This window comes from Symphalangus syndactylus, chromosome X (assembly GCF_028878055.3).
Source record: "Symphalangus syndactylus isolate Jambi chromosome X, NHGRI_mSymSyn1-v2.1_pri, whole genome shotgun sequence".
NCBI lineage: Eukaryota > Metazoa > Chordata > Mammalia > Primates > Hylobatidae > Symphalangus > Symphalangus syndactylus.
In genome coordinates this window covers 17379874-17407298 of record NC_072447.2, presented here as the reverse complement: position 1 = coordinate 17407298, position 27425 = coordinate 17379874, and the positions used below count along the sequence as shown (strand labels likewise).

At 43.8% G+C, this 27425-nt stretch overlaps 1 protein-coding gene across 1 annotated transcript in view; it reads left to right on the top strand.

The window, feature by feature from the left end:
• MXRA5 (matrix remodeling associated 5) overlaps positions 1-25622 on the top strand; it is a 34327-nt gene extending 8705 nt beyond the window's left edge. Inside the window, exons 3-7 of the mRNA XM_055267607.1 lie at positions 6048-6177; positions 6421-6811; positions 9111-14075; positions 16035-16935; positions 22551-25622. Coding sequence (XP_055123582.1) covers positions 6048-6177; positions 6421-6811; positions 9111-14075; positions 16035-16935; positions 22551-24459 — 8296 coding nt within the window. The 3' untranslated portion in view covers positions 24460-25622. The remainder of the gene's footprint in view (positions 1-6047; positions 6178-6420; positions 6812-9110; positions 14076-16034; positions 16936-22550) is intronic.
• The last annotated feature ends 1803 nt before the right edge of the window (positions 25623-27425 follow it).

The window sequence follows — 27425 nt, the reverse complement described above, 5'->3', positions numbered from 1 at the left end:
CTTAAGCCTTACTTCAAATCTCAGCTCCCCAGAAAGCCCTGCCCCAGACATCGGCCAACCAAACCCCTTCTACTCTCCTTCCTGTGCTTTAATTATTTCCTTATGAAATTTACATCTGAAATGATCTTTTTCATTGTTTTTACCTTTCTCATCACCTTCTTGCTAAGAGAGCTGAGCCCTTGCCTATTTGGTTGACCCACCCAGAATAGTAACTTGCAGACACACAAAGCTCAAATTATAGCTGTGACTGCGTTGCGGAATGAATCCATGCATGTAGAATCTGTAGCAGACGTCGTTTCATATTGAGTGAAGTTCAAACAGCACCTGCCTTATTTTCCCTTTGATTTCTCCATCTCTAGAAGCATTAGAACTTGTTTTCAGAGCCCACTACATCCTGAAGGCACATAGGAAGCTGATCTGTACAATGTTTTTCCAATTTTTTAAAGTAAAATTCAAAAGACATGGCATTCACCCTTGTAGCCTCTACAATTCAGTGCCATTTAGTACATTCAAACTACTGTGTATCCATCATCTCTATCTTGTTCCAAACATTTTCACCACCCCAAAAGGAGACTGCATATCCATTAAGCAGTCTTTCTCTACTCCCTTTCCTCCTCCAGCCTTTGGGAACCACCGCTTTGTTTTCTATCTCTATGAATTTGACTATACTGAACATTTCATGTACATACAATAGATCAGCGGTCCCCAGCCTTTTTGGCACCAGGGACCAGTTTTCATGGAAGACAATTTTTCCACAGACAGGACTGGGGAGGGAGTGGTTTTGGGATGACTCAAGCTCATCACATTTTTGTGCACTTTATTTCTATTATTATTACATTGTAATATATAATGAAATAATTCTACAACTCACCATAATGTAGAATCAGTGGAAGCCCTGAGCTTATTTTCCTTCAACTAGACAGTTCCATCTGGGGGTGACCGGAGACAGTGACAGATCATCAGGCATTAGATTCTCATAAGGAGTGTGTAACCTAGATTCCTCACATGCACAGTTCAGAATAGGATTTGTGCTCCAATGATAATCTAATGCCATCACTGATCTGACAGGAGGTGGAGCTCAGGCAGTAATGCCAGCAATGGGGAATGGCTGTAAATACAGATGAAGCTTTGCTGGCTTACCCACCACTCACCTCCTGCTGTGCAGCCTGGTTCCTAACTGGTCTGGTACTGCTCTGTGGCCTAGGGTTTGAGGACCACTGCAATAGGTGACCTGTAGGACTTCTTTCAGTGAACAACACGTTTCAAGAGTCACCCACATGGTAGCCTGTGTCAGAGCTTCATTCCTTTTTGTAGTGTGCATCTTGAGCAATGATTACTGCCACTGCATAGTGATTTTGCAGAAAATCAATTTAAAGACTACTCTGTAGTCGGCATTTCTGAAACGTACATTTAGACTCTCTGCTTCTCATTCACGTGCATTGCATTTTTCTTCATGGTTGTTATTTCAGTCAAACAAAAACCTCTGAACGATTCTGAGGATGCCATCCGCAGACCCACCCTGTAAGACTTTCTTGGCCCTCCCTTGTGTGCCAAATCATCTGTGCTTGTGTTTAAATAAGAAGAAATAAGGTATTCTTTTAAAAATAAAAATGGCGGCCAGGCGCGGTGGCTCACGCCTGTAATCCCAGCACTTTGGGAGGCCGAGGCGGGCAGATCACCTGAGGTCAGGAGTTTGAGACCAGCCTGGCCAACATGGTGAAACCCTGTCTCTACTAAAAATACAAAAATTAGCCGGGCGTGGTGGCACACATCTGAAGTCCCAGCTACTTGGGAGGCTGAGGCCAGAGAATTGCTTGAATCCGGGAGGTGGAGGTTGCAGTGAGCAGAGAAGGCGCCACTGCACTTCAGCCTGGGCGACAGCGAGAGACTCCATCTCAAATGAATAAATAAGTAAAATAAAAATAAAAAAATAAAAAATAAAAAATGGCAACTTAGTATGGTCATTATCCATAATTGACACTTCATTGACCCATAAGATGGGAACTTAAAAACCCTGAAAACACAACAACAACAACAACAATAATGTCCCCGTTATAGAGGAGAGGAGACTCTGAAAGACGCTGAATACATCCGAGAATACACAGTCACTAGGGCAAAATACAGGGATCTTGAGACCAAAGCTTTACCTTGCATTCAGGGACCATTAACTGAGGCGGGAGAGGCTATCAATATCTACTTGACACTTTATTTTATTTAGTGAGTTGAAACGTATGGAATCAGGGTGCAAAGTTCCTGGAAAGATAACGTAGCAAAGAATGAATTAGAAATGTATCAGGTAGATTTCTACTCTGGACTCAGCTGAAATCAGGTCTGAAATTGGTCGTTTGAGTGTCTCTGAGAAGAATCATTCGTGTTTACGAATATTATGATTTTTGTATGATTTTTACATTATTCATATTATGTATAAATTTTTGAACATCTGAATATGTCTTCATTGAATGTCTTTATTCATATAACATATTGCTCATTATTCCCCTGCCTAACTACATTTTAGTTGCCATTTTTAACTCGTGGATTCTTATCATGTCTCTTTTTGTGTCTTCCTTGGCTGTGACTTTCCCTTTGGTCTCCCTAGTATCAGCCTTGTTGTACCTATTCCCTCCAGAAACTCTGTAGCGGTCCTTGACACAGAGCAATGTCTGAGTGGCTACAGACATTGTGTCCTGTAACCCACACATGGCTCTCCGAAAAAAGAATCCTCAGCAGCATTACTAATGAAGAGTTTGAGCTTCCAAAGAGCTTGGTCACTTCTCTGGGATAGCCAGCAGGCAACGTGAAGTGTGCCTGACCTCAAAACATGAGGCCTAGAGGGTGTGGTGGCTGACGCCTGTAATCCCAGCACTTCGGGAGGCCGAGGTGGTAGATCACTTCAGCTCAGAAGTTCAAGACCAGCTCGGGCAACATGGTGAAGCCCCATCTCCACTAAAAATACAAAAATTAGCCAGGTGTGCTGGTGTGTGCTTGTAGTCACAGCTACTTAGAAGGCTGAAGTGGGAGGATGGCTTGAGCCCAGGACACAGAGGTTGCAGTGAGCCGAGACTGTGCCACCACACTCTGGCCTGGACAACAGAGCCAAACCCTGTCTTGAGAGAGAGAGAGAGAGAGAGAGAGAGAGAGAAACAGAGACCTTTCTATGCGTCTATCTCACCTCTAAGGATCTCACGTCTACACACTGGGACTTCCATTCCCCACCTAGCTCGCAGTAGTCAACACCTTCCTTCCCCTTTATTATACTCCGCAGGAAACTGCTGAGCTCATGATTGGAAAAAATGCACCTCTTTCTTCTCTTACTTGGAATTTTACCCACTGAGGAGGTTCATGATCCTCAACATGAAATGAAGCTTCATGCCCTTGAATTTCACTTATTTTTGCAGCATTATATTTCGGGGGGTTTTGCACCGTGATTCCATGAGTTTGAACTCACTAAATAAAATACAATGTCAAGTAGATATTGACAGCTTCTCCCACCTCAGTTAACAGTGTCTGCATGCAGGTTGAAGTTTGGGCTCAAGATACCTGGATTTTACTCTCACTGACTGTATTCTTGAATGCATTCAATGTCTTCTGTGAGTCTCCTCTTCTCTGTAATGGGGACATTATTGTCGTTGTTACTGTGTTTGCTTGTGGAATATTTAAGTTCCCATCTTGTTTTAATAAGACCAAAATACCACTAGGTAATAGGAAAAAAACTTTGGAATGGAACATTGCATGGTTTAACCTCTTTTTTCCTATTCCTTGAAAATTTTAGAAAGTTTCTTTTTTTCTTTCTTTCTTACTTTTTTTTTTTTTTTTTTTTTTGAGATGGGGTTTTGCTCTGTTGCCCAGGCTGGAGTGCAGTGGCACAATCACAGCTCTCTGCAGCCTCGACCTCCTGGGTTCAAGTGGTCTTTCCTGCTTAGCCTGCCGAGTAGCTGGGACCACAGGCATGCACCATCACACTCAATGAATTTTTGTATTTTTTGTGGAGATTAGGTCTCACTATGTTGCCCAGGCTGGTCTTGAACTCCTGGGCTCAAGTGATCCTCTCTCCCCAGCCTCCCAAAGTGCTGGGATTATAGGCATGAGCTGCCATGCCCAACCTGGAAACTTTCTTGAATCTCAGTTTCTGCTGTGGAAAGTTAGCCTGCTTCATGGGGTTTAGGTGATAAAGGGCAAAAGGTAATACAAAGAGGACAAGGCTCAATTCCAACTAAGTTTCCCACCTTCTATGGAATCCAAAGCATGTTCATAAGGTACACACATAGCTATGAGCCCAATTCTTTTAATATTTTACCTCTCACCAGTGTTAAATAAAGCAGAGCTTAGCTGACAAGACACTGGAGTAACGCACTAAAAATAAGAGTGGAAAATATAATGTAATCAAGAAGAGAGAACCACTATATATGATTGTTCATTGACTACATGAGTCAAAATGATGAACAGGAAATAGGATCATCTTCTACTATATTATCCCCATATACCATATTGAATCTATACAGCATTATTTCAATAAGGTGGGATGCACTTAATTCCATCTGATGTTTTCTTTGCATAAATTGGTCTTAAAAAGAAGAATGCAATTATGAAAGGATGTCTTTGAAAAGTTTGATGCAATCAAGGTGAATAGTTTTTGAGGGTAGAGCTTACAAATTTCCTGCACTCAAAAATTTGTAGCTGAAAGGTGCTTCCTAAGGCGGGGTCTTAGGGGAGTCACACTTAACCTGGTGTTTCTGTTGACTTTGGAATTGTAGTCCAGGTTTGAGCACATATGAGTATGAGAAAATTGGACCATGCTAGCATCTGCTGCATTTAGCTATGAGCTGTTCACTTATGTTCTCTGCTAATTGATTTCCTTTTATTTAAGTGATAAGGAGAAGCAATCAATGATATCAGGCTAGATGTGTTATATCTCAGCAGAAACAGTGATTTCTGGTAACAGCGTGCAGGCTTCTCTATTCATTTTTCAAATTGCTTATCCAGGGATCAAGTTTAAGCATTGTTGTACGCTATTACCAATATGGCAATGAGAAATTTCTAAACTGGTCAAGAAAGCATCTTGACAATTATATACGCAACAACAAAAAACCAAAAATTTAAAACAAAAAGAACTCATCTTGAGGACAGGTTACAGGAAAAAAACAAAACAAAAAAGAAACCTAGCATGTCTACGAGTAACTTTGATCATCCATCAGACATGGCAGCCTGCCCATGGGAAATAAGAGTGTCGGTGCTGTGGTCAACATTTCTATTTGGCCCTTAGCACGGAGCTGTCTCCTTTCTTACCATATGAAAAGCAAATTCCAATGCTGTGGATTTTCCCGTTCCTGCTAGCCATGTGTCCCTCTTTATTACTGTCACTTCAGCACAGAGTTTCCAAGAAAGAGACATGTGGAACAGCCTCATGTTGAATTCTAAATCCTACTGATGGACACCAAATAGCCTCCTGACCACATCAGCATATTCCAAGTCAAAGTTCTCCGTGAATGTTCCTTAACAGAACGAAGACAAATAAATTTGTGTCACTTTCTTCTTGACCCCAGAGATAGGGACACAAAGGGATAAACGTCTTTGGGAATGGCACCCCTATAACCTCAGAATCACTACTTCATGACCAGGTGCAGTGGCTCATGCTTGTAATCCCAGCACTTTGGGAGCCCAGGCAGGAGGATCACATGAGGCCAGGAGTTCCAGACCAGCCTGGGCACATATGAAGACCCTGTCTCTACAAAAATGAAAAATAAAAAATTAGCCAGGGATAGTGGCCTGTGCCTGTAGTTCCAGCTACTTGGGAGGCTGAGGTGGGAGGATTGCTGGAGCCTGGGAGGTGGAGGCTGCAGTGAGCTACGATTGCACCACTGCACTCCAGCCTGGGTGACGGAGTAAGATTGTCTCAAATAAATAAATAAATAAATAAATAAATAAATAAAAAGACTCACCATTTTACTAATTTGCTCTTGGGCAGGCTAAGGACCGTTTCCCATATGGGAGTTAAGTATTTGCTATTTATTTTCTTAATTATTATTGTTATTATTATTACTATTCTTTAGATTTAATAGCATACAGGCCCTGGCAGAAACCTCATTTGCAGGACTGACCAAGTTGGAGCTACTTATGATTCACGGCAATGAGATCCCAAGCATCCCCGATGGAGCCTTAAGAGACCTCAGCTCTCTTCAGGTAAACCCACGGCATTTATCAGTGTCATCAATTGCATCCTCTAAGACCAGTAATAAAGAATGGAAACTATGTCATTCTCCTTAATGATCAATAAAACGGCTATTGTTTGACATGAAAGACAAGCTTCATGTCATTACTCTCCAGCCCTTTGTGCTGGCTTCTGTTTGTGGTTGTGGCTTTTTAAACTATAAACAGGATCCTTTTGTTTGTTTTGTTTTGTTTTGTTTTCCTCTGTCCTTGTAGGTTTTCAAGTTCAGCTACAACAAGCTGAGAGTGATCACAGGACAGACCCTCCAGGGTCTCTCTAACTTAATGAGGCTGCACATTGACCACAACAAGATCGAGTTTATCCACCCTCAAGCTTTCAACGGCTTAACGTCTCTGAGGCTACTCCATTTGGAAGGAAATCTCCTCCACCAGCTGCACCCTAGCACCTTCTCCACGTTCACATTTCTGGATTATTTCAGACTCTCCACCATAAGGCACCTCTACTTAGCGGAGAACATGATTAGAACTCTTCCTGCCAGCATGCTTCAGAACATGCCGCTTCTGGAGAATCTTTACTTGCAGGGAAATCCGTGGACCTGCGACTGTGAGATGAGATGGTTTTTGGAATGGGATGCAAAATCCAGAGGTAAGAAAAGAGGAGAGCAGACCACTCCTAGCTGCACATTCTTTTATCTTTTTGGGGACGTTCCATTCTCCAAGGTTCTTATATTGACTTATTCATCTTGCCTTCGATGAAATCTGAGCACCCAATCAGCGAGACAGGAACTCACACTTTAAACGTTACCACTTAAATGTTAAGACATCTCCATTCCCCAACGCAAAGGCAGTTATCCCTTAGTGAAATGCAGTGCTCATGTAATCAGTTGCATACAGCTGATGTGGGTTGCCAGGGAATGGGTATCTGGAGGATCATGCCAGCCTTGGACTGCAGCTTAATGTGGGAAACTGGAACTGGGAAGGGACTGTGAATGCATGTTCCATGAGAAAGTCACAAAGGATGCTTGGAAAAGAGCAGGCTGGTGAGAGGAGTGGCTGCAAGGTCATTATTTTACGGACAGGGAAGCGATCATAGATGTCAGTTTGAGGACCCTTCTTGCTATCTAAATAGACATGTCAAAGAGGCAATGGGGTGTGGAACTCAGGGAATGTGTTTGGACTAGAGAAGCACATATGGTAGTCATCACTGGCGGGTGGATGGTAATTGGAACCACACATGTGGGAGAGGCCATTGACGCTGAAGCCGACCAGAAAGGAAAGGGGCTTAGGACCAAGTCAAGGAGGACCCAGTCAGCACAGATTCAGGCAGAGGAGGAGGAGGAAGCAGTGACTGAGACCGAGTTGTGGCCAGAAAGGACGGAGAAAATTCCAGAGGATTTCATATCCAGGAGACCAAGAGGACAATGTGAACTCAAAAGCAAACACTCTGTGAAGTGTTTGCTACAAATATGGAGAGAGTTATAAATATAGATATAGTTACCTAGATACATACATATTGATTATATATACATTATATATTATACATTTATAAATATAGTTATAAATATAGATATAGTTACCTAGATACATACATATTGATTATATATACATTATATATTATAAATTTATAAATATAGTTATAAATATAGATATAGTTACCTAGATACATACATGTTGATTATATATAAATTATATATTATACATTTATAAATATAGATATAGTTCCTAGATAGATACATGTTGATTATATATCAATTATATATTATACATTTATAAACATAGTTATAAATATAGATATAGTTACCTAGATACATACATATTGATTATATATAAATTATATATTACAAATTTATAAATATAGATATAATTCCTAGATAGATACATACTGATTATATATAAATTATATATTATAAATTTATAAATATACAGAGTTATAAATATAGATATAGTTACCCAGATACATACATATTGATTATATTTATTTATAAATAATTTATAAATTATAAATTTATAATATATAATTTATATATTTATATATAAATATATTATTATATATAAATATATGTACATCTATAAATTTATATATTGTTATATCACGATTTAAAAAAGTAAATATGATGTGATATATGCCAAAGATTCTTCCTTTTACCTGAAAATACTTTCACGGGTTTATATATTTATATCCATATATATTATTTATATATACTTAGATATAAATATACATTGATTATATGTCTATATATCTACATATTAATATATATTTATTAATATATCAATATATGTTTATATATAGTTGTAGATATATTATATAGATATGTATCTATTATATATCTATATATCTATATATGGATATATATCTGTATATATATCTATAGATATATATCTATTATATATCTATATATTATCTATCTATAGATCTATTAAGATAGATACATATTTGTATATGTTGAGCTAGATATATATCAAGATTTTTTAACATATATTGGTATATATATGAAGATGAAAAACAACAAAAAGTAGATAAGATGTGATACATGCAAAGATTCATCCTTTTACCAAGAAATGCTTCCCCAGTTTGCAGTTATTTATATAGATTCTCCTAAACTTTCACAGAAGGTACATTTGTATAGTGTATGTGAATGAAGTTGTTTTCTTTAACTTAGAAATGTGTTTTAAATACCCGTTAGTAAGAATTTTAAGACATTTTTAAGTAAAAATTATTATTAATGGTTAAGCAGTTATAAAGCACCCATTAGTTACCACACAGTGTGCTAAAACTGTGGTTTAACATGAAGCCTCAGAGGCAACTCATGTATAGGATTCCTTGCTTATGGGATTACAGCTGGTGATAAGGACGCAAACATAAGCGTCATCCTCTGGCCATGTGCAAGGTGTGCTATTCTTTGGCTCCTTACCCTGTTGAGTGTGTATTTGCTTCTTTGCTTTAGGGATTCTGAAGTGTAAGAAGGACAAGGCTTATGAAGGCGGCCAGTTGTGTGCAATGTGCTTCAGTCCAAAGAAGTTGTACAAACATGAGATTCACAAGCTGAAGGACCTGACTTGTGTGAAGCCTTCAATAGAGTCCCCTCTGAGACAGAACAGGAGCAGGAGTATTGAGGAGGAGCAAGAACCAGAAGAGGATGGTGACAGCCAGCTCATCCTGGAGAAATTCCAACTCCCCCAGTGGAGCGTCTCTTTGAATATGACTGATGAGCACGGGAACATGGTGAACTTGGTCTGTGACATCAAGAAACCAATGGATGTGTACAAAATTCACTTAAACCAAACGGATCCTCCAGATATTGACATAAATGCAACAGTTGCCTTGGACTTTGAGTGTCCAATGACCCGGGAAAACTACGAAAAGCTATGGAAATTGATAGCATACTACAGTGAAGTTCCCGTGAAGCTACACAGAGAGCTCATGCTCAGCAAAGACCCCAGAGTCAGCTACCAGTACAGGCAGGATGCTGATGAGGAAGCTCTTTACTACACAGGTGTGAGAGCCCAGATTCTTGCAGAACCAGAATGGGTCATGCAGCCATCCATAGATATCCAGCTGAACCGACGTCAGAGTACGGCCAAGAAGGTGCTACTTTCCTACTACACCCAGTATTCTCAAACAATATCCACCAAAGATACAAGGCAGGCTCGGGGCAGAAGCTGGGTAATGATTGAGCCTAGCGGAGCTGTGCAAAGAGATCAGACTGTCCTGGAAGGAGGTCCATGCCAGCTGAGCTGCAATGTGAAAGCTTCTGAGAGTCCGTCTATCTTCTGGGTGCTTCCAGATGGCTCCATCCTGAAAGCGCCCATGGATGACCCAGACAGCAAGTTCTCCATTCTCAGCAGTGGCTGGCTGAGGATCAAGTCCATGGAGCCATCTGACTCGGGCTTGTACCAGTGCATTGCTCAAGTGAGGGACGAAATGGACCGCGTGGTACACAGGGTACTTGTGCAGTCTCCCTCCACTCAGCCAGCCGAGAAAGACACAGTGACAATTGGGAAGAACCCAGGGGAGCCGGTGACATTGCCTTGCAATGCTTTAGCAATACCCGAAGCCCACCTTAGCTGGATTCTTCCAAACAGAAGGATAATTAATGATTTGGCTAACACATCACACGTATACATGCTGCCAAATGGAACTCTTTCCATCCCAAAGGTCCAAGTCAGCGATAGTGGTTACTACAGATGTGTGGCTGTCAACCAGCAAGGGGCAGACCATTTTACGGTGGGAATCACAGTGACCAAGAAAGGGTCTGGCTCGCCATCCAAAAGAGGCAGACGCCCAGGTGCAAAGGCTCTTTCCAGAGTCAGAGAAGACATCGTGGAGGATGAAGGGGGCTCAGGCATGGGAGATGAAGAGAACACTTCAAGGAGACTTCTGCATCCAAAGGACCAAGAGGTGTTCCTCAAAACAAAGGATGACGCCATCAATGGAGATAAGAAAGCCAAGAAAGGGAGAAGAAAGCTGAAACTCTGGAAGCATTCGGAAAAAGAACCAGAGACCAACGTTGCAGAAGGTCGCAGAGTGTTTGAATCTAGACGAAGGATAAACATGGCAAACAAACAGATTAATCCAGAGCGCTGGGCTGATATTTTAGCCAAAGTCCGTGGGAAAAATCTCCCTAAGGGCACAGAAGTACCCCCAGTGATTAAAACCACAAGTCCTCCATCCTCGAGTCTAGAAGTCACGCCACCTTTACCTGCTGTTTCTCCCCCCTCGGCATCTCCTGTGCAGACAGTAACCAGTGCTGAAGAATCCTCAGCAGATGTACCTCTACTTGGTGAAGAAGAGCACGTTTTGGGTACCATTTCCTCAGCCAGCATGGGACTAGAACACCACAACAATGGAGTTATTCTTGTTGAACCTGAAGTAACAAGCACACCTCTGGAAGAAGTTGTTGATGAGCTTTCCGAGAAGACTGAGGAGATAACTTCCACTGAAGGCGACCTGAAGGGGACGGCAGCCCCTACACTTATATCTGAGCCTTATGAACCATCTCCTACTCTGCACACCTTAGACACAGTCTATGAAGAGCCCATCCATGAAGAGACAGCAACAGAGGGTTGGTCTGCAGCAGATGTTGGATCCTCACCAGAGCCCACATCTAGTGAGTATGAGCCTCCATTGGATGCTGTCTCCTTGGCTAAGTCTGAGCCCGTGCAATACTTTGACCCAGATTTGGAGACTAAGTCACAACCAGATGAAGATAAGATGAAAGAAGACACCTTTGCACACCTTGCTCCAACCCCCACCGTCTGGGTTAATGACTCCAGTACATCACAGTCATTTGAGGATTCTACTGTAGGGGAACCAGGTGTCCCAGGCCAATCACATCTACAAGGACTGACAGAGAACATCCAGCTTGTGAAAAGTAGTCTAAGCACTCAAGACACCTTACTGATTAAAAAGGGTATGAAAGAGATGCCTCAGACACCACAGGGAGGAAATATGCTAGAGGGAGACCCCACACACTCCAGAAGTTCTGAGAGTGAGGGCCAAGAGAGCAAATCCATCACTTTGCCTGACTCCACACTAGGTATAATGAGCAGTACGTCTCCAGTTAAGAAGCCCGCGGAAACCACAGTTGGCACCCTGCTAGACAAAGACACCACAACAGCAACAACACCAAGGCAAAAAGTTGCTCCGTCATCCACCATGAGCACTCACCCTTCTCGAAGGAGACCCAACGGGAGAAGGAGATTACGCCCCAACAAATTCCGCCACCGGCACAAGCAAATCCCACCCACAACTTTTGCCCCATCAGAGACTTTTTCTACTCAACCAACTCAAGCCCCTGACATTAAGATTTCAAATCAAGTGGAGAGTTCTCTGGTTCCTACAGCTTGGGTGGATAACACAAATAATACCCCCAAACAGTTGGAAATGGAGAAGAATGCAGAACCCATATCCAAGGGAACACCATGGAGAAAACACGGGAAGAGGCCAAACAAACATCGATATACCCCTTCTACAGTGAGCTCAAAAGCGTCTGGATCCAAGCCCAGCCCTTCTCCAGAAAATAAACATAGAAACATTATTACTCCCAGTTCAGAAACTATACTTTTGCCTAGAACTGTTTCTCTGAAAACTGAGGGCCCTTATGGTTCCTTAGATTACATGACAACCACCACAAAAATATATTCATCTTACCCTAAAGTCCAAGAGACACTTCCAGTCACATATAAACCCACATCAGATGGAAAAGAAATTAAGGATGATGTTGCCACAAATGTTGACAAACATAAAAGTGACATTTTAGTCCCTGGTGAGTCAATTACTAATGTCATACCAACTTCTCGCTCCTTGGTCTCCACTATGGGAGAATTTAAGGAAGAATCCGCTCCTATAGGCCTCCCAGGAACTCCAACCTGGAATCCCTCAAGGACAGCCCAGCCTGGGAGGCTACAGACAGACATACCTGTTACCACTTCTGGGGAAAACCTTACAGACCCTCCCCTTCTTAAAGAGCTTGAGGTTGTGGATTTTACTTCTGAGTTTTCGTCCTCTGTGACAGTCTCCACACCATTTCACCAAGAAGAAGCTGGTTCTTCCACAACTCTCTCAAGCATAAAAGTGGAGGTGGCTTCAAGTCAGGCAGAAACCACCACCCTTGATCGAGATCATCATGAAATCACTGTGGCTATTCTCCACTCTGAAACTAGACCACAGAATCACACGCCTACTGCTGCCCGGATGAAGGAGCCAGCATCCTTGTCCCCACCCACGATTCTCGTGTCTTTGGGACAAACCACCACCACTAAGCCAGCACTTCTCAGTCCAAGAATATCTCAAGCATCTAGAGACTCCAAGAAAAATGTTTTCTTGAATTATGTGGGGAATCCAGAAACAGAAGCAACCCCAGTGAACAATGAAGGAACACAGCATATGTCAGGGCCAAATGAATTATCAACACCCTCTTCCGACCAGGATGCATTTAACTTGTCTACAAAGCTGGAATTGGAAAAGCAAGTATTTAATAGTAGGAGTCTACCACGTGGCCCAGATAGCCACCACCAGGATGAAAGAGTTCATGCTTCTCATCAACTAACCAGAGTCCCTGCCAAACCCATCCTACCAACGGCAACAGTGAGGCTGCCTGAAATGTCCACAAAAAGTGCTTCCAGATACTTTGTAACTTCCCAGTCACCTCGTCACTGGACCAACAAACCAGAAATAACTACATATCCTTCTAGGACTTTGCCAGAGAACAAACAGTTTACAACTCCAAGATTAGCAAGTACAACAACTCGTCTCCCATTGCACATGTCCAAACCCAGCATTTCTAGTAAGTTTACCGACCGAAGAACTGCCCAATCCAATGGCTACTCCAAAGTGTTTGGAAATAACAACATCCCTGAGGCAAGAAGCCCAGTTGGAAAGCCTCCCCGTCCAAGAATTCCTCATTATTCCAATGGAAGCTTCCCTTTCTTCACCAACAAGACTCTTTCTTTTCCACAGTTGGGAGTCACCCGGAGACCCCAGATACCCACTTCTCCTGCCCCAGTAACAAGAGAGAGAAAGGTTACTCCAGGTTCCTACAACACGATACATGCCCATAGCACCTTCCATCTGGACTTTGGCCCTCCGGCACCTCCGTTGTTGCACACTCCGCGGACCACGGGGTCACCCTCAACTAACTTACAGAATATCCCTATGGCGTCTTCCACCCAGAGTTCTGTCTCCTTTATAACATCTTCTGTCCAGTCCTCAGGAAGCTTCCACCAGAGCAGCTCAAAGTTCTTTGCAGGAGGACCGCCTGCATCCAAATTCTGGTCTCTTGGGGAAAAGCCCCAAATCCTCACCAAGTCCCCACAGACTGTGTCCGTCACCGCCGAGACAGACGCTGTGTTCCCCTGTGAGGCAACAGGAAAACCAAAGCCTTTCGTTACTTGGACAAAGGTTTCCACAGGTAAGATGCTTAAGCATCCACTTTTTTGTTGTTGTTCAGTTTTCATTTTATTGGCTAGCAATATAATACATTAAAACAGCATGTGGTGAACAACATAAACACATTAGGAAAAACTTTTATAACACATTTGGGGAATTCTTTTACTCGAATAAGTGTTTATTTTTATCCTTGTAATCTCAGCTTTTATTTTAGATGCAGGGGGAACATGTGCGGGTTTGTCACATGGGTATATTGTGTGATGCTGAGGTTTGGGGCACAAATGATCCCATTACCCAGGTAGTGAGCATGGCATCCAATAGGTAGATTTTTCAGCCCTTGCCGCCCCTCCCTCTCTCCTCTAGTAGTCCCAGGTGTCTATTTGTCCTATTTTTATGTCCATATGCACCCAATCTACACTTTAACCGGAGTTTGTGTAGGAGAAAGGTACTGGAGTCTTACTTTAGGATTCATTTACCTTTTTTATGGACTCAAGGGCCTCTCCGGGCAGGGGTGGCTGGCCACTGCAAGCCGGGGATGCCCATGCAGCCAGCTAGCCCAAGGAGTTCAGGAGAACAGCATGAGCATAAATACGGAAGGGAGAGGCTGTGTCTCTAGTACCTGAGCTTGTGGCATCTTAGCTCACCTTGGAAGTGGCTGGGACTCACGCCTGCTTCCAGAATTCTCTATTAAACCCACGTTTGCTGTCCTTTGCCTGACGATGGCCCTGTTTCTGGGACTAGTGGAAAAATGAAAAAGAGAAACAAAACAACACAAAATCTACTCTCAACAATTTTCAAGTCTAAGCTAAATTGTTATTAACTATAGTTGCCATGAGTATAATATCACTTAAGCATATTCCTCCTAACTGAACTTCATACTCTTTAATTAATATCTTTCCTTTACTCCCACCCCCAGCCCCCGGTAACCACCATTCCACTATCTGCTTCAGCTTCTATGAGTTCAACTTTCTTACACTGCACATATAAGTGAGATCATGCAGTTTATTTGTCTTTCTGTGCCTGGTTTATTTCACTTAACCTAATGTCCTCCAGGTTCATTTATGTTGTGGCGAATGACAGAATTTCGTTTTTTAAAAAAAGAAAAAAGTAAAACAAAAGACAGAATGGTATTTCATTGTGCATATATACCACATTCTCTTTATCCACTCATTCATTGATGGACACTTAGCTGAATTCCATATCTTGGCTATCGTGAATAGCACTGTGGTAAACACGGGAGTGCAGATGTCTTGTCAACATACTGACTTCATTTCCTTTGGATAAATACCCAGTAGTGGGATTGCTAGACCATAGGCAGCTCTATTGTTAGTTTTATGAGGAAACTCCATACTGTTTTCCATACTGGTTGTACCAAATTACGTTCCCACCAACAGTGTATGAGGGTGCCCTTTTCTCCACATCTTCACCCGCGTCTGTTGTTTTTGGTCTTTTTGATAATAGCCACTCCAGCAGGCATGAGATGATATCTCAGTTTTACATTTCTTTAATGATTAGGACCAAAACAGGCTGGGTGTGGTGGCTCACACTTGTAATCCCAGCACTCTGGGTAGCCAAGACAAGAGAATCACTTGAGGTCAGGAGTTCAAGACCAACCTGGGCAACACAGCAAAACCATGTCTCTACAAAAAAAAAAAAAAAAAAAAAAAAATTAAATTATCCAGGAGTGGTGGCCTGCACCTGTAGCCCCAGCTACTTAGAAGGCTGAGTCCAGGAGGTTGAGACTGCAGTGAGCTATGATTGTACCACTGCACTCTCGCCTGGGAGACAGAGCAAGACCCTATCTCTAACAAATAAAATAAACATAAAAAAACTTTTAAAAACACTGAAACACTCTACTTTCTACATTTGCTTTTGCTGTCCGGGTGATAAAGTGGAGAATTGGATTAACTAATACTGCTCGTTTGAGCATTATCAAAAGGGCACAGTTTATGCCAAAGCTGACTGTGTTAATTTTCTCCAGGAGCTCTTATGACTCCGAATACCAGGATACAACGGTTTGAGGTTCTCAAGAACGGTACCTTAGTGATACGGAAGGTTCAAGTGCAGGATCGAGGCCAGTATATGTGCACCGCCAGCAACCTGCACGGCCTGGACAGGATGGTGGTCTTGCTCTCGGTCAGCATGCAGCAACCTCAAATCCTAGCCTCCCACTACCAGGACGTCACTGTCTACCTAGGAGACACCATTGCAATGGAGTGTCTGGCCAAAGGGACCCCAGCCCCCCAAATTTCCTGGATCTTCCCCGACAGGAGGGTGTGGCAAACTGTGTCCCCAGTGCAGGGCCGCATCACCCTGCACGAAAACCGGACCCTTTCCATCAAGGAGGCGTCCTTCTCAGACAGAGGCGTCTATAAGTGCGTGGCCAGCAATGCAGCCGGGGCGGACAGCCTGGCCATCCGCCTGCACGTGGCGGCACTGCCCCCCGTTATCCACCAGGAGAAGCTGGAGAACATCTCGCTGCCCCCGGGGCTCAGCATTCACATTCACTGCACTGCCAAGGCTGCGCCCCTGCCCAGCGTGCGCTGGGTGCTCGGGGACGGTACCCAGATCCGCCCCTCGCAGTTCCTCCACGGGAACTTGTTTGTTTTCCCCAACGGGACGCTCTACATCCGCAACCTCGCGCCCAAGGACAGCGGGCGCTATGAGTGCGTGGCCGCCAACCTGGTAGGCTCCGCGCGCAGGACGGTGCAGCTGAACGTGCAGCGTGCAGCAGCCAACGCGCGCATCACGGGCACCTCCCCGCGGAGGACGGACGTCAGGTACGGAGGGACCCTCAAGCTGGACTGCAGCGCCTCTGGGGACCCCTGGCCGCGCATCCTCTGGAGGCTGCCGTCCAAGAGGATGATCGACGTGCTCTTCAGGTAGGCGGCTCTGCGTGGCTTCCTGTAAATCGCTGGGCTCGTGGCCCCAACGAATATGAGTCCTTTTTCAGGATGAATATGCACACACATTGCTCCCTGCGTCCGATAAAATTAAATGAAATTAATTAGCAGGGCACTGTGGCTCACGCCTGTAATCCCAGCACTTTGGGAGGCCGAGGCGGGCGGGTCACTTGAGGTCAGGAGTTCGAGACCAGCCTGGCCAACATGGTGAAAGAAACACTGTCTCTAATAAACATACAAAAATTTGCCAGGCGTGGTGGCGAGCTTCTGTAGTCCCAGCTACTCTGGAGGCTGAAGCAGGAGAATTGCTTGAACCCGGGAGGTGGAGGTTGCAGTGAGCCAAGATCATGCCACTTCACTCCACCCTGGATGACAGAGTGACATTCCATCTCAAATAATAATAATAATAAATTCATTAGAGACAGGGGTCACTCTGTTGCCCAGGCTGGAGTGCAGTGATGCAATCATAGCTCACTGCAGCCTCAAACTTCTGGGTTCAAGGAATCGTCCAGCCTCAGCCTCCTGAGTAGCTGGGACTACAGGTGTGCACCATGAGGCACGGCTTGTTATTATTATTATTATTTACTTTTTGTAGAGATGAAATCTGCTATGTTCCCAAGGGTGATCTCGAACACTTCACCTCAAGCAATCTTCCCACCCTGACCTCCCAAAGTGCTGGGATGACAGGCTTGAGCCCCTGTGCCTGGCCCGGTGTGTGATTTTTTTTTTTATTTTTATTTTTTGAGACGGAATCTCGCTCTGTCGCCTAGGCTGGAGATCTTGGCTCACTGCAAGCTCCGCCTCCCAGGTTCACGCCATTCTCCTGCCTCAGCCTCCCGAGTAGCTGGGACTACAGGTGCCCGCCACCACGCCCAGCTAATTTTTTGTATTTTTAGTTGAGACGGGGTTTCACCGTGTTAGCCAGGATGGTCTCGATCTCCTGACCTCGTGATCCACCCACCTCGGCCTCCCAAAGTGCTGGGATTGCAGGCGTGAGCCACTGCACCTGGCCCGGTGTGTGATTTTTATGCAATGAAATTTTGTCCCTCTAAACTCGGATCCAGAACAAATACTTAATTTCTTAACAAATACTTAACTTCCTCCTCTCTTGCCCCATAAAAAAAGAAAAAAGAAAAAAGAAAAAAAGATAAATGAACCAAGAAATTCTTGTTTTAGTGATTATATGTTTAACTATAATGTTAGGACAAACAATTCAGCTTGCCTCTATTTCCATCATTGATTTCAACAAAATACATAGACGTGTTAGGCTTTATTTTAATATGGCATTATTGATACAGTCAAAGTGCATACATTGTTTTAAAAGCATCATTACCACACCAACATAGTGCACTTGAAATGATAAAAATATACTTGGGCTATGAAGAAAGCCGAGCCACCTTCTAATCAAGTGTCATCAGTTCCCAGATATACAGGTTTATGGCAATGCTTTTCAACCAAGGGTGATTTTGCCCCAAGACAACCCTTGGCAATATCCGAAGACACCTTTGATTATCACAAATGTGGCAGTGGGTGCTTCTGGTATCTGGTGGGTGGAGCCCAGGGACAGCGCTCAACACCCTGCAGTGCACAGGATGGCCCATCACAGATAGTCATCCATCCTACCTTCAATATCCATAGTGCCGATGTCAGGTACCTCTGTTTTAGCCTGAAAGATTCTATCTATGTATCTATCTATCTATCATCTATCTATCTATCTATCTATCTATGTATCTATCTATCATCTATCTATCTATCTATCTATCTATCTATCCATCCTTCTACCTATTTCATCTATCATCTATCTATCTATCTATCTATCTGTCTGTCTGTCTGTCTGTCTGTCTGTCTATCCATCCATCATCTATGGCAGTGGTTTGCAACCAGGCATCAGGTGTTCCTTTGTCCCCAAGGGACACTTGGTGATGTATGGAGACATTTTAGGTCATGACGACTCTGGGGTGGAGGGTGTGCTTCTGGTATATGGTGGCTGCAGCCCCGGGATGCTGCTCAACACCCTACAGTGCACAGGACACCCCACCACAGATTAGCATTCATCTTGCATTAAATGTTAATACTGCTGAGGTCAAGTAACCCTGTCTTAGCATGTAAGATTTTGCCTATCCATTTACCTATCTATTTATCCATTCATTCATTCCTGTCTACCTAACCTGTCCATCCATCCTTATCTCTTATGTATCTATTCATTCATCCATCCACCCATATCTATCTATCTATCTCTATCTATCTATCTATCTATCTATCATCTATCTATCTATCTATCTATCTATCTATCTATCTATCTATCATCTATCATCTATCTATCTATCTATCTATATCTGCCTACCTATCTGTCTATGGCAGTTGTTTACAACCAGGAAGATTTTATACCCAGGAGATATTTGGCTATGTCTGGCAACATTTTTTTGGTTGTCACAAATGGGATGAATGTTACTGGCATCTGGTGGGTGGAGCCCGGAGATGCTGCTCAACACTCTACGGTGCACAGGACAGACCCACCACAGAGAATCCTCCATCCAGCCCTAAATGTCCCTAGTACTGAAGCCAAGAAACCCTATCTTAGTATGAAAATGTTGGTCTATCTATCTATATACCTGCTTATCCATCCATCCATGTATATTTACCTAACCTATCCATCCATTCTTATCTCTTATGTATCCATCTATTCATCCATCCATCCATCTATCCATCCATTTATCCATCCATATCTATCTATCTATCTATCCATCTATCTGTTTGTCTACTGATTTATCTAGCTAGCTAGCTACGGCAGTTGTTTGCAGCCAAGGAGATTTTACTCCCAGGAGACATTTGGCTATGTCTGGCAACATTTTTTGGTTATCACAGATGGGATGGATGCTACTGGCATCTGGTGGGTGGAGTCCGGGGACACTACAGTTCACAGGATGGCCCCTTCACAGAGAATCTTCTAGCCCCAAATGTCCCTAGTGCCAAGGTTGAGAAACCCTGAGCTAGATACCAAAAAAGAGCTAATATCTCTTTAATAAGCGTTTCAAAAAATAGAGGACCCAGACAGTAGAGGAAAGGTAAAATGGAGTCCAACTAAATTCACAGTGCCATGGTGGAGAACCCCTGGATTGTGCTGTCTTCAGCACTCAGTAGCTTGAGCAGGAAAGCCTCTCACCGTGGGTCCCTCCCCAGGGTGGGAGCAAAATCAGCGTCCAAGGTTTTCTTCTGCACAGTTGTGTCTGACCTTCCAGGACTCTTTGCAACTCAGGAAAAGGGCTGAGATGCCTTTTCCCTGCCTGTATTTTATACTTTAGATGGCTGGGTGGTGCCCTGAAGAGCTTGCACAATCAATCCAGAAGAACCATGTACCCAATTTATCCAGGAATGCCTTCCAGCTTAGCAGATGTGCTGCCACATAGAGAACTGTTTTCCATTGAATTTGGCACGGTGGAGGCAATTTTGAATGGATAACAGTACAAGAATGCAGTTCCAGTAAGATTTTTGAGTCATTCCATTAATGTTTCCATATAAATCCTAAGTAAATTATAAACCATTATTTCTGTCACTTCATTCTTAGTAAATTCTGACTATATTCTTAGTAAAGTGTAATTGAACAAACCATGTGCATTTTATCAAAGAGCAGGCTCTGCCCTGCTATTTAAAAATACAAATATTGAGCCAGGCACGGTGGCTCACGCCTGTAATCCCAGCACTTTGGGAGGCCGAGGTGGGTGGATTGCTTGAGGTCAGGAGTTCAAGACTAGCCTGACCAATACGGTGAAACCACGTCTCTACTCAAAATACAAAAATTAGCAGGGTGTGGTGGCCTATGCCTGTAGACCCAGCTACTCGGAAGGCTGAGGCAGGAGAATCACTTGAACCCGGGAGGCAGAGGTTGCAGTGAGCCGAGATCAGGCCACTGCACTCCAGCCTGGGTGACAGAGCGAGACTCCATCTCAAAAAACAAAAACAAAAACAAATATCAGAGCTTCGTTTCTTGAAGCTGAATCTCTCACGATGCATAGGCGTCTGTGGCTTTGAGATTTGCTCAGTTGATTCTGATGACAACTGGGCTAGGGGTCACTGTTAATGGAAGCCTCAGAATGTTTACAGACACATGCTACCATACTCATTTTTGGATTCAAATTCCAAGGCACATTTAAATGTCCTTGCCTGTCCCACACCTATTAAATTCCTTACCAAGTTACATTGACTTGATTCTCACTCATGGCCCACAAAACAGTGTATACGGTCATTGTTAATCATTGCTTTTATTACAATGATTAGGTTGAATGTAATCACAACTGGGCTTATTTTTTAAAAGATCTATGACACTGTCTTAGACATGACATTAGAAAAATGGAGTGTTGCCAGGTATGGTGGCTCATGCCTGTAATCCCGGCACTTTGGGAGACCAAGGCAGAAGGATCACTTAAGTCCAGGAGTTCAAACTCAGCCTGGGCAGCATAGCAAGATCCCTTCTCTACAAAATAAAAAATTTAAAAAACTCCAGCCAGGCATATTGGTGTATGGTTGTAGTCCACGCTACTCAGGAGGCTGAGATGGAAGCTTCCCTTGAGTCCAGGAGATCGAGACTACAGTTAGCTATGATTGCGCCACTGCACTCCAGGCTGGGTGACAAACAAGCCGTCAGTTCATAAAAAAAAGAAAAGAAAGTGTGGTATTTAGGAAATATTAAGGCTCCCATTATAACGTATGTGTAATTGAGAATTCAATAGGGACAATTTTAAAAATGAGAACTTTCTCAATCTTTTCACTGGATTATTCAACATATTAGTTCCGAATAACTAAAGAATACTTCAGTATTTATAAAACTCCTACATACATAATGAAGATTTTCCTATCATCCTTTCTAGGTTGCCTCTGTTAAACCTTTTTGTAATTATTAACTCAGCAGTGCTTGGACTTCATGGGGAAGAATGATACACCCGCCTTGAGGTTTTAGCTAGTGAGCGTTATTCAGCTTTAATTACAAATTCTAGAAAACCTGTTACACCAATAGTGCCAGCTTCTGAAGAGCCCGATTTTAGCCTTGAAACTCACCTTGAAACTCTGGCATAACCATAATTACATGACCATATTAGAGTTGCTTTTCTGACTCTTGCCCAAAACTGGGATACAACAACTTTAAAAAAAGAAATTGCCAAGAGTAGAAACCGTGTCTAAAGCATTTTCTCCAGGAAGAATTTAACATCTTTATAAGGTTGACCCAGATTCATCACCATTTCCATGACTGTAGCATTTTATCTGATTTTGTTGTTACAATGACTTCTGTAATGACCACCATGCAAATACTTGATCCACACACACTCGCAGGAATGGGATTGACGTCTTTGACTGCATTTCATGTCCTTGAACCCATGGTCAGGCCAGCCTAACATCAGATTCAACAGGGAGTTCTTATTTGCAGTCAATCACTTTCCACAACCTTCTCCAGGCTGTAAAAACCATTGGGCATTTTGCAATAGCAGCCACCTGGGCTGATGCATCACAGAACCACCTATTTTTGTGTTATTCCAGTGAGCTAATGCCATGGTAGAGCATTTGGGGAACTGACATCTTCCTCCTTTTTCTTTTTTCTGTAGTTTTGATAGCAGAATCAAGGTGTTTGCCAATGGGACCCTGGTGGTGAAATCGGTGACGGACAAAGACGCCGGAGATTACCTGTGTGTAGCTCGAAATAAGGTTGGTGACGACTACGTGGTGCTCAAGGTGGATGTGGTGATGAAACCGGCCAAGATTGAACACAAGGAGGAGAACGACCACAAAGTCTTCTACGGGGGTGACCTGAAAGTGGACTGTGTGGCCACCGGACTTCCCAATCCTGAGATCTCCTGGAGCCTCCCGGATGGGAGTCTGGTGAACTCCTTCATGCAGTCGGATGACAGCGGTGGACGCACCAAGCGCTATGTCGTCTTCAACAATGGGACACTCTACTTTAACGAAGTGGGGATGAGGGAGGAGGGAGACTACACCTGCTTTGCCGAAAATCAGGTCGGGAAGGATGAGATGAGAGTCAGAGTCAAGGTGGTGACAGCGCCCGCCACCATCCGGAACAAGACTTACTTGGCGGTTCAGGTGCCCTATGGAGACGTGGTCACCGTAGCCTGTGAGGCCAAAGGAGAACCCATGCCCAAGGTGACTTGGTTGTCCCCAACCAACAAGGTGATCCCCATCTCCTCTGAGAAATATCAGATATACCAAGATGGCACTCTCCTTATTCAGAAAGCCCAGCGCTCCGACAGCGGCAACTACACCTGCCTGGTCAGGAACGGAGCCGGAGAGGATAGGAAGACGGTGTGGATTCACGTCAACGTCCAGCCACCCAAGATCAACGGTAACCCCAACCCCATCACCACTGTGCGGGAGATAGCAGCCGGGGGCAGTCGGAAACTGATTGACTGCAGAGCTGAAGGCATCCCCACCCCGAGGGTGTTGTGGGCTTTTCCCGAGGGCGTGGTTCTGCCAGCTCCATACTATGGAAACCGGGTCACTGTCCATGGCAACGGTTCCCTGGACATCAGGAGTCTGAGGAAGAGCGACTCCGTCCAGCTGGTATGCATGGCACGCAACGAGGGAGGGGAGGCCAGGCTGATCGTGCAGCTCACTGTCCTGGAGCCCATGGAGAAACCCATCTTCCACGACCCAATCAGCGAGAAGATCACGGCCATGGCGGGCCACACCATCAGCCTCAACTGCTCTGCTGCGGGGACCCCGACACCCAGCCTGGTGTGGGTCCTTCCCAATGGCACCGATCTGCAGAGTGGACAGCAGCTGCAGCGCTTCTACCACAAGGCTGACGGCATGCTACACATTAGCGGTCTCTCCTCGGTGGACGCTGGGGCCTACCGCTGCGTGGCCCGCAACGCCGCTGGCCACACGGAGAGGCTGGTCTCCCTGAAGGTGGGACTGAAACCGGAAGCAAACAAGCAGTATCATAACCTGGTCAGCATCATCAATGGTGAGACCCTGAAGCTTCCCTGCACCCCTGCCGGGGCTGGGCAGGGACATTTCTCCTGGACGCTCCCCAGTGGCATGCATCTGGAGGGCCCCCAAACACTGGGACGCGTTTCTCTTCTGGACAATGGCACCCTCACGGTTCGTGAGGCCTCGGTGTTTGACAGGGGTACCTATGTGTGCAGGATGGAGACGGAGTACGGCCCTTCGGTCACCAGCATCCCCGTGATTGTGATCGCCTATCCTCCCCGGATCACCAGCGAGCCCACCCCAGTCATCTACACCCGGCCCGGGAACACCGTGAAACTGAACTGCATGGCTATGGGGATTCCCAAAGCTGACATCACGTGGGAGTTACCGGATAAGTCGCATCTGAAGGCAGGGGTTCAGGCTCGTCTGTATGGAAACAGATTTCTTCACCCCCAGGGATCACTGACCATCCAGCATGCCACACAGAGAGACGCCGGCTTCTACAAGTGCATGGCAAAAAACATTCTCGGCAGTGACTCCAAAACAACTTACATCCACATCTTCTGAAATGTGGATTCCAGAATGATTGCTTAGGAACTGACAACAAAGCAGAGTGCGTTAAGGGAAGCCAGGCTGGGGAATCAGAGCTCTTAAATAATGTGTCACAGTGCATGGTGGCCCCCGGTGGGTATCAAGTTGAGGTTGATATTGATCTACAATTGTTGGGAAAAGGAAGAAATACAGACACGAGAAGGAGGGCTCAGCCTCGCTGGGAACTTTCTTTTGTGTTTACATCATGCCAGAGGCTTCATTCAGGGTATCTATGCTCTGACTGCAATTTTTCTTTTTTCGCAAATGCCACTCGACTGCCTTCATAAGCGTCCATCGGATATCTGAGGAACGTTCACCAAAAATAAGCCATAGACGTGAACAACTCCTCACTACCCCATTGAAGATGCATCACCTAGTTAACCTGCTGCAGTTTTTACATGATAGACTGTTCCAGATTGACAAGTCATCTTTCAGTTATTTCTTCTGTCACTTCAAAACTCCAGCTTGCCCAATAAGGATTTAGAACCAGAGTGATTGATATATATATATATATATATATATATATATATATTAATTCAGAGTTAAATACATACAGCTACCATTTTATATGAAAAAAACATTTCTTCCTGGAACTCACTTTTTATATAATGTTTTATATATATAATTTTTTCCTTTCAAATCAGACGATGAGACTAGAAGGAGAAATACTTTCTGTCTCATTAAAATTAATAAATTATTGGTCTTTACAAGACTTGGATACATTACAGCAGACATGGAAATACAATTTTAAAAAATTCCTCTCCAACCTCCTTCAAATTCAGTCACCACTGTTATATTACCTTCTCTAGGAAACCTGCACTGGGGAAGGCTGCAATATTAGATTTCCTTGTATGCAAAGTTTTTGTTGAAAGCTGTGCTCAGGGGAGGTGAGAGGAGAGGAAGGAGAAAACTGCATCATAACTTTACAGAATTGAATCTAGAGTCTTCCCCGAAAAGCCCAGAAACTTCTCTGCAGTGTCTGAGTTGTCTATCTGGTCTAAGGTGGCTGCTTCTTCCCCAGCCATGAGTCAGTCTGTGCCCATGAATAATACAAGACCTGTTATTTCCATGACTGCTTTACTGTATTTTTAAGGTCAATATACTGTACATTTGATAATAAAATAATATTCTCCCAAAAACCGGGCAGTGATGACAATGCTATTTTCAAGGACAAAAGAGGGTCACATGAATTTGGGTTTCCATCAGAGCGGTTGAAAAAACAGCTTTCATTCACCTTCTCTCAATGATTATCTTCTCTACACATTTTTAACAGGCAAAGAAACTGAGTCAAAGGCAATGATTCTGATGACAGATTTGGCAGGCAGGAAGGCAGGGTTTGAGTGCTACTTGCATGTAGTGACAATTTCAGTATGCAGCAAGACAATGTGGGGACTGAGAAGCAGTGCTCTAGGAAATCCTCCAGGATTTTTCTTTTTAAATTTTTGTCAAAGTGACATCTGGAAATACATGTACTGGTGTTCCACAAATATGCAAAACTGTCCTTCTTTCGCTTCCCCTGAGAGGAAGGAAAAAGGCAAACAAGATAAACATTTGGGAAAAATATGACTGTCAGCATTTCAAGAAATGCACTGTCGCCAATTGTTAAAGAATGTCGGTCATGGAAACTAAAGAATGCAGCTTTTTCTTTTTTTTAACTCTGTGGGGGGCATAGAGCCTGTCTCTCATTCATGAATCCACTTATTTGCTTAAATATGTCTGCACAGCCCTTACTGTGTACTGGATTTCAAGAGAGGCCTGAGGAGGCAGAGAGGTGGAAGAGGAGGCGGTGCTTGGAGTGTTTATCCTCAGTAGACAGGCTCTTCAGATGGTGCAGGGTCTCTCAAAATGCACATGAATGACATTTGGGGCTGGATGATTCTCTGGGCTAGGGTGTCCTGTGTAGGGTGTTGAGCAGCATTCCTGGGCTCTACCCACCAGATACTAGTACCCTCCTGCCCCAGCAAAATTGTGATGACCAAAAATGTCTCTGGACATTGCCAAATGCCCCTTTAGGGGGTGCAAACTTGCTCCTAGCTGAGAGCCACTGACATAAAGGATAGATTAGATTGGTAGATAAATAACTGACAGATGATTGATGTAGATAGATAAGTGATAGATAGATGGTAGATAGATGACAGATAGATAAATGATTGACAGATATAAAGTGATAGATCATAGGTTGATAATAGATGTGGATAGGAGACATAAATAGATAAGGATTGATACAGATAGATGATTTATAGGTACAAATAGATAATAGGTATGGAAAGGAGTAAGGTAGGTAGGTAGATAGATAATAGATGGTTGGATGGATGATAGATAGGTAAATGATGGATGGTTGGATGGATGATAGATACACAGATAGATAAAGGATGGATAGTTGGGTGGATGAGAGATAGGTATATAGATAAATAGATGATGGATGTTTGGATGAACTACAGATAGATGATAGGTAATAAATGGTTGAATGGATGATCAGTAGATGGATAGATACATACATAGACTGGTGATAGATGGTTGGGTGGATTAGATAGGTAATTGGGTAGATGACAGAGGGGTAGATAGAAAAATAGATGATGGATGGATGGATGGATAATAGGTAGATAGATGATAGATAGATACATGATAGATAGATAGATAGATAGATAGATAGATAGATAGATAGATAGATAGATGATAGATGATAGATAGATCATGGATGACTGGATGGGTAATAGAGTTTCTCATGCTAAGGATTTCTCAGCCTTAGCACTATGGACATCTGGGGCTGGAGGATTCTCTGTGGTGGGACCATCCTGTGCACTGTAGGGTGCTGAGCAGCATCCCTGGGCTCCACCCACCAGAAGCCAGGAGCATCCACCACCCCAGTGTGATAATCAGAAATGTCTCTAGACATAGTAGCCACATTCTCCCCATGAGGCTGTACCATCCCTGGTTGGAAA